General features: G+C 42.6%; 1 protein-coding gene across 6 annotated transcripts in view; it reads right to left on the bottom strand.

Moving 5' to 3' along the window:
* The window catches only part of AP1AR (adaptor related protein complex 1 associated regulatory protein), a 36,951-nt gene that overhangs the window by 4,264 nt on the left and 21,233 nt on the right, over positions 1-11,454 (bottom strand). For 2 of the 6 annotated variants that reach the window (XM_079771236.1, XM_079771239.1), the window contains 4 exons: positions 10,811-10,869; positions 10,139-10,212; positions 9,355-9,453; positions 8,640-8,768 (listed from right to left, as the gene is read on the bottom strand). In XM_079771236.1, the coding sequence (XP_079627362.1) occupies positions 8,640-8,768; positions 9,355-9,453; positions 10,139-10,212; positions 10,811-10,869 (361 nt within the window). Of the gene's footprint in view, positions 1-85; positions 210-8,639; positions 8,769-9,354; positions 9,454-10,138; positions 10,213-10,810; positions 10,870-11,454 lie in introns of all 6 variants that reach the window. The other 4 variants (XM_079771237.1, XM_079771240.1, XR_013813528.1 and 1 more) reach the window with 3 other exon arrangements.

Raw genomic sequence — 11,454 nt, 5'->3', positions numbered from 1 at the left:
GGTGGTTAAACATCTCAGCGAAGGGGAAAAGCTACATGAAAAGGCGTCCCAGGGTGACAGTCTAGTTTGTATTTAACAATCAGACCTGATTTGTGAGTTGAAGAGCCAGCACCATGGAGGCTTCTCACGAGTCATGCGCGTCTCACCCTGGAGCGCGCCTTAGAGAAATGCACTCACTCACCCAAGGGCAGCTGGGACGCAACGTCCACCTAAGGAGATGAAATGTCTGAGGAGCCATAAATCACACAGAATGAATGGAGGACCTCAATGGTTATTAGTCATATAATCCGTGCACCTGCCAATCCTCTCCTCCCCAGGTGATAACTTCCTTTCCCGGAGGGAACAGTGGCTCCAAGGGTAATGACAACATCCTGGCCCAGCACTGCCTACTTCCCGTTCATGTTCACGTGTATTATGCACGTGTATTGCACACGGCACTCCTGCTCTGTTCACAGCTGGGAACTTGGCAGGAAGAAGGGTGCCTGTGTCAGGGCTCCAAGCCGGGCTCCTGGCTCTGCCACACAACCGAGCTGAGGCAGGCCAGGGACTACACCTCATTCTGAACAGAAAGAAACTGGCCAGTAAACGGAAAGTCCCATATTCTTGGGAGAAAAACAATGTAATTTTATTGGCAGAAGGAAAGGAGGGAGGGAAGACAGAAATTCAAATTTGTAAGTGTAGCACCAAGATACGTAAAAGAATTAACATCTAGGACTAGAAAATTCCCCTAGACACATTTAATAATTTTGTTTTCTGACTGTAACGAATCAAACCCTACGGTAACAGAAGAATATTTAAATATACATGTATATCACTGTTGTCTGTCACTCATAAAAAATCACAAAGACTCAACATAGCAGAGCAAGTCATTTCTACAGACAAGACACAAACCGGAGCTGATGCTAACAGGACTCTGAGGGCTTGGATTTGATGGGATGGCACTGGCCAGAGGAAGCTGGGTGTACATCGGCCCATAAGCAGGCTCCTAGGGGGCTCCGCCCTGACCTCGATGGTCAGGACTCTACATGATTAATAATCCAGTTAATGAACTGAATAACAACCTCCAAAGTCATGTCACCTACAAATCTGATTAGCATGCAGTGTGGATGACAGAAAAGGAATTAAAATAACTGAAGGCTTTGGGTCAAACTGAACAAGATGCTAAAATAAAAAATAAACGTAAAGTTTGCTGATTGGAATTCAAATATGCAATAACCTCAGTACAGGAACAGGGAAACAGTACTTAGCTGAGAAGAAGCAATCCTTGGTAAAATTATTCGAGTGCTGACGTATCTGTTTCTTTATTAATAAAACAAAAGGCTTTGATGGGAAGATAGCTAAAGTCCATTCCTTCTCAAAACCCTATGAAGAATTTAATGTTTATTATTTTTATTAAAGTTCTATGTTCTATAATTGGTTCTTCTGTTTGGATTATTTCTTTAAATGAAAATGAAAACTTGGGCTTTATGCAGTGAAATAGTCCTTTTTAAAAAAAATCCACATTTTAGCTATAATTTTGAGTACTTACTATTTGCAACACCCTGTACTGGGTGTTTTATAGAAATTTTATTTAATCTTCACAACATCAATACCTTCATTTTTTTTCAAATATTTATCAGTTGCCTATTATTGCCAGGTAGTGAGGACAAACCAGGGAATAAATCACTCTTTAAAGTAGACTTATTACTCCCTTTTAGGTAAACAAACTGCAGCTTGGAGAGATTGAGAAATCTGCCTAAAGCACCACAGCTAGGAAGCCATGCAGCTAAAATCAAAGTTGAGTCTGTGTCACAGCTTTTATACCAGGAGAACTACAAACTGCTCTTGATCATGAACCAAGATAATTAACTGTTGGCTTTAGGTTGCCCACAAGGGGGCAGCAACTCTTCTGACTGAGGATCAATGGGATGGATTACAAAACCCTTAGATTGAAAAATTAACATTTAAGCCCTAGCCGGTTTTGGCTCAGTGGATAGAGCGTCGGCCTGTGGACTGAAGGGTCCTGAGTTAGATTCCAGTCATGGGCATGTACCTTAGTTGCAGGCTCCTCCCTGGGGCCTGGGCTCTGGCCAGGGTGCAGGCAAGAGGCAACCAATTGATGTGTTTCTCTCACATCGATGTTTTTCTCTCTTTCACTCTCTCTAACAAAATCAATGGAAAAATATCCTCGGGTGAGGATTAACCACAAAGAGAAATAGCCCAAGCGCCTGCAGCTGACGTCTGTGGGGGAAGGAAGTACAACCCAGAACAATGCCAATCCAGGTGGAGAGTCCAGGCAGAACCAGCCTCTGGGGTAAGGAGCCCCGACCACTGGACAGCTGGCACGATGACATTGGGGTTGAACCTCACTGGCAGCAAGTTGATCAACAATCAAGTCCCAGTTACAACAGGGGAGCCCAAACAATGCACACAAGGGGCATCCCTAGAGCATCCACCTCAGGGAAACAAAGAGACTGCACCACTGGACCCCTCAAGACACTTTCTACATGAGGCCATCCCACTAAGACGGGAAGGCATAGCAGTCCTATCCAATACATAGAAGCAAATACAGAGACATAAAATGGGGAGACACAGAAACAGCTCCTAAATGAGAGAAAAGAAGGACTTCAGAAAAAGAACTAAGTGAGATGGAGGCAAGCAACCTATCACAGAGTTCAAAGCAATGATCATAAAGGTGCTTGAGGAACTTAGTGCAAATTACGACACAAGAGAAGGGAAATAGAGGCCATTAACAGGAACCAGACAGAAATGCAGAATGATATATCTGACATGAAGAACACACTGGAAGGAATTAAAAGTAGAACTGGATGAAGCAGAGGATCGAATCAGCGATTTTAAAGACAAGGTAGAAATAAATACCCGATTAGAGCAGCAAATAGAAAAAAGAATTAAAAAGCAGGAAGGTAGCTGAAACTGGTTTGGCTCAGTGGATAGAGCATCGGCCTGCGGACTGAAAGGTCCCAGGTTCGATTCCAGTCAAGGGCATGTACCTTGGTTGCGGGCACATCCCCAGTGTGGGGTGTGCAGGAGGCAGCTGATCGATGTTTCTCTCTCATCGATGTTTCTAACTCTCTCTCCCTCTCTCTTCCTCTCTGTAAAAAAATCAATAAAATATATTAAAAAAAAAAAGCAGGAAGGTAGCTTAAGAGAGCTCTGGGACAACATGAAATGTAAGAACACTCGCATTACAGGAATACAAGAAAGGGAAGAAGGTGAGCAAGGAACAGATAATCTGTTTAAAGAAGTAGTGACAGAAAACTTGCCCAACCTGGTGAAGTAAACTGTCACACATGTTCAGAAGGCACAGAGAGTCCCACTCAAGATGAACCCAAAGAGGCCCACACCTAGACACATAATTAAAATGGCAAATGTTAAAGACAAAGAAAGAAACTTAAAGGCAGCAAGAGAGGCAGAAAATTACCTACAAAGAAGCTCCCATTAGAATGTTACCTGACTTCTCAATGGAAACACTTCAGGCCAGAGGGAGTGGCATGAAGTACTCGAAGTAATGAAAAGCAAGGCCCTAAATCCAAGACTACTGTATTCAGTGGAGCTATCATTTAAAATTGAAGGTGAAATAAAAAGCTTTCCAGACAAAAAAAGGTAAAAGGAGTACATTACCATCAAACCAGCAATGCAATAAATGTTAAAGGGACTGCTTTAAGAAAAAGGGAGAGCAAGGATCATAGGCATAAAGAAAACAAAACTGGCAATAAATAAATACCTATCAATAATAAACTTAAATGTAAATGGAATAAATGCTCCAATCAAATGACATAGGGTGACTGAATGGATAAGAAAACATGACCCATATACACGCTGTCTATAAGAACCATCTCAGAATGAAAGATACACAGAAACAAAATGAATGGATGGACAAATATATTCCATACAAATGGAAAGAAAAAAAAAGCTGGAGTAGCAATACTCATATCAGACAAAACAGACTTCAAAACAAAGGGCATAACAAGAGACAAAGAAGGCCACTACATAATACTAAAGGCCACTACATAATACATACACATGCACCCAACACAGGAGCACCGAAGGACATTAAAGAACTCTTGATGGACCTTAAGGGAGAGACTGACAGCAATAGTCATAGGGGGGACTTTAATCCACCACTGACTTCACTGGATAGATCTTTCAGACAAAAAAGTAACAAGGAAACAGAGGCCTTAAATGACATGCCAGATCAGATGGATCTAACTGACATTTACAGAACATTTCACCCCAAAGCAACAGAATACACATTCTTCTCAAGTGCACATGGAACATTCTTAAAGACTGACCACATGTTAGGGCACAAAACAAGTTTATACAAATTCAAGAAAATTAATATAATACCAAGCATCTTCTCAAATCACAATGGCATTAAGTTAGAAATCAACTACAATTAAAAAAACTCAAAAACACTCAAATACATGGAGGCTAACTAGCATGTTATTAAACAACTAGAGGCCCGTTGCACGATATTCGTGCAAGAATAGGCCTTCCTTCCTCTGGCTTCACTCCCAGCCGCCCGGGAGCCTGCACGTCCCTGCTCCCCGGCCGCCCAGGAGGCAGCATGTCCCCGCACCCGGGCCGCCCGGAACCCGCAAGTCCTTGCTTCTATCTGGAGCACCATTCCAGTAGCTCCCTCTGCTGCCACCCTTCCCCTCATAGCAGGCTTCAGGCCTGCATATGCAAATTAACCTCCATATTTGTTGGGTTAATTTGCATACTCACTCTGATTGGCTGTGGGCATAGCAGAGTGATGGTTAATTTGCATGTTTCTCTTTTATTAGGTAAGATGAATGGGTTATCAATGAGATCAAGCAAGAAATTAAAAACTTCCTGGAATCAAATGAAAATAAACACACAACCACCCCAAACCTATGGGACACAGTGAAAGTAGTCCTGAGAGGGAAGTTCAAAGCACTACAGGCCTCCCTCTAGAAACAAGAAAAAGGACTAATAAACTATCTAATCCTAAAACTAAATGAATTAGAAAGAGAACAGCAAGAAAAGCCCAGAGGAAGTAGAAGGAAGGAAATAATAAAGACCAGAGCAGAAATAAATGACATAGAGACAAACCCCCCGCCCCCCCACAAAACCAGTACAAAAGAACAACAAATCCAAGAGCTAGTTCTTTGAAAAGATAAACAAGCTTGATGAACCTTTAGCCAGACTCATCAAGAAACAAATAGAGAGGACCCAAATAGGTAAAATCAGAGGTGAAAGAGATGATATAAAAATGGACAAAACAGAGATAAAGGATTGTAAGCAAATACTATGAACAACTATATGCCAACAAACTGGACAATCTGGATGAAATGGATAAATTTCTAGAAACATACAATCTTCCAAAACTCAAACAGTAAGAATGATAAAACCTGAGTAGGCCAATAACAACCAAAGAAATTAAAGCAATAATTTGAAAACTTTCAGCAAACAAAAACCCTGGACGAGATGGATTTACAGGTAAATTTTACCAAACATTCAAAGAAGAACTAACACCTACCCTCCTCAAACTATTCCAGAAACTTCAAGAGAAAGAAACATTTCCAAGTTCTTTCTATGAAGCCAGCATTACCCTAATCCAAAAACCAGATAAAGACACTACAAAGAAAGAGAATTACAGGCCAATATCCCTGATGAACACAGAAGCTAAAATCCTCAACAAAATATTAGCAAATCAGATCCAGCAAAATATTACAAAGATCATACATCATGATCAAGTGGGATTTATTCTAGGGATGCAAGGCTGGTACAATATTTGCAAATCAATAAATGTGATACATCTCATAAACAAACTGAAAGATAAAAACCTCATGATCATATTAATACCAGTAGATGCAGAAAAAGCATTCGACAAAATACAGCACCCTTTTTTGATAAAAACTCTCGTAAAGTGGGAATAGAGGGATCATACTTCAACAGAATAAAGGCTATATATGACAAACCTACAGCCAACATAATACTCAGTGGGCAAAAATTAAAAGTGTTTCCCTTAAGAACAGGAACAAGACAAGGATGCCTGCTTTCACCACTATTATCCAACACAGTCCTGGAAGTCCTAGCCACAGTGATCAGACAGGAAGAACTAAAGGCATCCAAATTGGAAAAGAAGAAGTGAAACTGTCCATATTACCAGGTGGCATGATATTGTACATAGAAAACCCTAAAGATTCCATCAAAAAACTACTAGATTTAATAAATAAATTTGGCAAGGTAGCAGGATACAAAATTAACACCCAGAAATCTATGGCCTTATACGCCAATAATGAACTCACAGAAAGAGAAACTTAAAAAAAAACAAAAAACAAAAATAAACATTTACTGTTGCAACAAAAAAATTAAGATACCTAGGAATAAACTTAACTAAGGAGGTAAAAGACCTGTACTCAGAAAATGACAGGACGCTGAAAAAAAGAATAGAGGAAGACATAAACAAATGGAAGAATATACCGTCTTCATGGATTGGTGGAATCAACATCATTACAATGTCCATACTATCCAAAGAAGCAATCTATAGATTCAATGCAATCCCCATTAAATACCAACAGCATATTTCACAGACCTAGAACAAACTCTCCAAAATTTTATATGGAATAAAACAAGACTCCAAATAGCTGCAGCAACCTTAAGAAGAACATTGGAGGAATCACAATACCAGATATCAAGCTATATTACAAAGCCACTGTTCTCAAAACTGCCTGGTACTAGCACAAGAATAGACATATAGACCAATCAAACAGAACAGAGAATCCAGAAATCGACCCAAGCCACTATGCTCAATTAATATTTGACAAAGGAGGCAAGACAGTCTCTTCAACAAGTGGTGCTGGGAAAACTGGACAGATGCATGCAAATAAAGGAAAGTAAACCACCAACTTAGACCACACACGAAAATAAACTCAAAATGGCTAAAGGACTTAAACATAAGACGGGAAACCATAAAAATCTTAGAAGAAACCATAGGCAGCAAAATATCAGCTATATGTGGTAGCAATATCTTTACCAATACATCTCCTAGGACAGTGGTTGGCAAACTCATTTGTCAACAGCGCCTAATATCAACAGTACGATTGAAATTTCTTTTGAGAGCCAAATTTTTTAAACTTAAACTTCTTCTAACGCCACTTCTTCAAAATAGACTCGCCCAGACGGTGGTATTATGTGGAAGAGCCACACTCAAGGGGCCAAAGAGCCGCATGTGGCTCGAGAGCTGCAGTTTGCCGACCACGGTCCTAGGACAATGGAAACTAAGAAGAAAATAAACAAATGGGACTATATCAAAATAAAAAGCTTCTGCACAGCAAAAGAAACCATCAATAAAACAAGAGAGCCCACTGCATGGGAGAACATATTTGCCAATGATACATCCGATAAGGGTTTAATCTCCAAAATTTATAAGGAACTCATACAACTTAACAAAAGGAAGATAAACAATCCAATCAAAATATGGGCAAAAGACCTAAATAGATACTTTGACAGTAAACATACAAAAGGACAAGAGACACATGAAAACATGCTCAAAGTCACTGATCATCAGAGAGATGCAAATGAAAACGACAATGCGGTACCATCTCACACCTGTCAGAATGGCCATCATCAACAAATCAACAAACGACAAGTGCTGGGGAGGATGTGGAGAAAAGGGAACCCTAGTGCACTGCTGGTGGGAATGCAGACTGGTGCAGCCACTGTGGAGAACAGTATGGAGTTTCCTCAAACAATTAAAAATGGAACTAGGAATATATCCTAAGTGACCTGAAACACCAATCAGAAAGGATATATACACCCCTATGTTCATAGCAGCACAATTCACCATAGCTAAGATTTGGAAACAGCCTAAATGCCCATCAGCAGACGAGTGGATTAAAAAACTGTGGTACATCTACACAATGGACTACTATGCTGCAGTAAAAAAAAACCTCTTACTATTTGCAACAGCATGAGTGGACCTGGAGAGCATTATGCTAAGAGAAATAAGCCAGGCAGAGAAAGATAAATACGACATGATCTCACTCATCTATGGATAATAAAGAAAATTATAAGCTGTTGAACAAAAAGATAGATACAGAGACAGTAAAGCATCAAACAGAAGGGCAAGGTACAGCGGGAAGGTTAGGGAGAGGTGGGGGAGATAAGAGATCAACCGAAGGACTTGCACGCTGGGGGGTGAGGGCATGTATGGGAGTGGGGTCGGGGGCAATGTAAGGTATGTACACATATAATACCTTAATAAAAAAATGAAAAAAAAAATGAAGACATAAAAAAAGAAAAGAAAGATAAATATCACATGAGCTCACTCATTTGTGGAATATAAAGAACAACATAAACTGATGAACTAAAATAGATCCAGAGACACAGAAGCATCCATCAAGCCAGAGAGGGAAGGCGGGGGTATGAGATCAACCAAAGGACTTGTATGCATGCATATAAGTATAACCAAAGGACACAGGCAGTAAGGGGCAGGGACATGTGCTGGGGAGGGGAAGCAGCTGGGGAGAGGTCAATTGGGGAAAAAGGAGACATGTAATACTTTCAACAAAAAATAATTTAAATTAAAAGGAAAAGTAAAATACCAAGTTGATTTCTATAAACTAACAGATTAAACTGAACATGTCAGGTGAATGGGGAGTGTGAGATACCTTCCTCATCTTCCCACTCCAGATCCAAGGACGTGCTGTCATCATTTCCACTCGTCGATTTGGTTTTGGTCATTAAGTCACAACTGCTTTCTGTATTTGGTGTCAAAACGGTGGCATCGGACGAGAGTCCTGGAATATACACCAAATATAATTAAGTGTGATCGGTCGTCTGTACTCATTACCACAACCACTTACTCTGCAGGAATCTCTCTCCCCAAACACTTCTATGCCTTTTATTGTTACAGAAACAAGGACAAACCATTACATCTGTAAGCTTGTTTAGAATAACATACAGCCCCCCTTTCTTTTTGTGTTTCTGCCATCTAGCAACACAGCAAATATGCAAATGTAAATGAATTATAAACTTTTCAAATATAATGAAGTCTATGTATTGTCCTATATAATAGAGCTAATATGCAATGGTCATCACATCCTCATGTCATCACGCCCTCATGTCGGGACCAGCCAGGCACAAATGAGCTCTCGAGAGAGGAATGGGGACCAGCCAGGCACAAATGAGTTCTCGAGAGAGGAATGGGGACCAGCCAGGCTGCGGCCCAGGAGAGGTCCTGGGCACCAGTGGCTGCACCTGTGCCTGTTGAGAGGGACAAGCCGCCCGCCCCACCATCCCTAGCGCCAGCAGCCCTGGAGAGGGACAAGCCGCTCGCCCGTGGTTCTGGGTGCTTGCAGCTGCAGCCCAGGCAAAGCCACCTACCTATGGTACCCTGCGGCTGCAGCCAGCCCTGGCGAAGCTGGCCCCAGGACCTGGGTGCCTGCGGCCAGGCAGAGGGAAGGAAGCCCGGGTCCTGGGTACCTGCAACCGGCCAGAGGAGGGAATCCTGGGTCCCAGGTGCGGGGTGAGGCAGAGGCGGTTAGAGGCAATCAGGCCAGCAGGGTAGCAGTTAGGGGCTATCAGGCCAGTAGGGGAGATCAGGCAGGCAGGCAGGCAAGTGGTTAGGAGCCAGCAGTCCCAGATTGTGAGAGGCAGTCAGACATCCCTCGAGGGGTCCCAGATTGGAGAGGGTGCAGGCCAGGCTGAGGGCCCCCCCCCCCCCCCCAGTTCATAATAATCCATTACAAAGGGGGGCAAAAAAAAATGAAAAGATAAAAATGACAAAGCTAGTGAAAAAGGCAGTCTGTATTTAAGATGGACACTCCCACGCTGCCATTCCTGGGAGTGTCCCTCTGCAACACAGAGAACAGCCTTTCCCTCAGGAATACTCTGGGTCACAGCTCCCACCTCTCTCTTCTCTCTCTGGGGGAGGCTGGGGTCAGAGTAGGAACTACAACGTGAGGCCCTGACTCCCCACAGAGATCTGCAGAAAGGGTCAGAGACTGCTCTCTCCAACTCCTGTTGCGTATTAAGGACTCGCACTGACCATCTGGGCAACAGGAACCAAAGGTGGGAGTTCCCCGAAACAGAGCTGGGACCTCCAACTATCACCTGCTTGATGCACTAAAGGAGATGTAAACGTACACAGAATGCTTTAAGGACTTACTGCTACTTTGAAAAACTTCATACTGTGACTTTATGTTTCGCAAACAAGATTCGGAGTCGTCTTCTGGTCCTGAGCTGTAATAAAGTGGAACACTTGTACATATGCACAGTAGACGGAACATAATGCATGTTTAAGTTAATGATGACAGTCTGGCTTGACGGTCTGTCCCTCACAAACTCATAATTACTGTGCCATTAGAATAACAATGAGAACAGGTCTTAATTTTCTTAATGTTAGCAATGAATTGAAACTAAGATTTTGGCTAATTCTGATGTCACATCTCCAAGCTTGGCCGTAATTCCCACTTCACAATGTATAATAATGCACCGTGGGAAAGGATCTCAGAATGAGTAGGAAACACTCTTCCAAAAATGATCAAATTGTAAGAGCAGAGGGGTTCAGGGGAGACACAAACAACAGGCATAAATGGCTTATCCAAAGGCATTCAGTGTGTTGTGGAATCATTTCTATACAGAAGACGTGGCCATTCTTAAAACTGCCATAGAATCCATTTGAAGAAGTGATCACTTTTCAACATAAAGCAATGTCCTTGGCATTCTTGCAAGAGCGTGTCTTTGACAAGCACTGATCTCTGGGGAACAGGCAGGTGAGGATGCCCAGAGACACGCAGTGCCGACAACGCTTTCTACCCGAGCAGTGCGCTGGCTGTACCTGTGGCCCGCGGCTCCGCTGGAGGGGCGGCATCCAGGACCGGCGCCCAGCCTCTCCTGCTTGGAAACACGAAGCGGAACAAAGTCACTGCCGCACAAGCAGAGCGTTAAGACCAGCCATGCGATGCCAAGATGCGCTTTTTTGTAGTTTGTAAAAAAACACAGAAACTTAGGAAGTTATTCTATTGAAGTCTTTCCCCTTAAATTCACCACTGTTACTTCTACATTCTCATATTTATGGTTAGAATGTCTCTCAATTTATTATCAGTGTATCATCTTTAATATTCAGTGTTTTAAAAAGATACATCCTTAAGTCTTTCACACCTGAGGACTTGTGGTACGGGGAGGGCTGAGGGGCAGGATGGACCGTGCAGACAGTGCAGGAAGCTCTGTTCTGGGGCAGAAGCAGCGCGGCCCGAGGAGACCTGGCAGACTGCGCGCTGACAGTGATTAGCTGTGTGTCCCTGGGAGTCCCTGACTTCCTGTTTGTTCATCTGTAAACGACAGAGGCTGTAGCACCCAGCACACTCCCAGGCTGCCGTGAAGACCTGCTGCACCCGCGTGCCCCGGAACCTTTCTGTGTGGGCGTGTGCTGTGCAGGCTGTGGAGTCTGTGACATGTTCCTGTTGCAATGTCCAGTCTGGG

The sequence above is a fragment of the Cnephaeus nilssonii genome, assembly GCF_951640355.1.
Source record: "Cnephaeus nilssonii genome assembly, chromosome: 5".
NCBI classification, from domain to species: domain Eukaryota; kingdom Metazoa; phylum Chordata; class Mammalia; order Chiroptera; family Vespertilionidae; genus Cnephaeus; species Cnephaeus nilssonii.
This window is presented reverse-complemented; position numbering and strand designations above follow the sequence as displayed.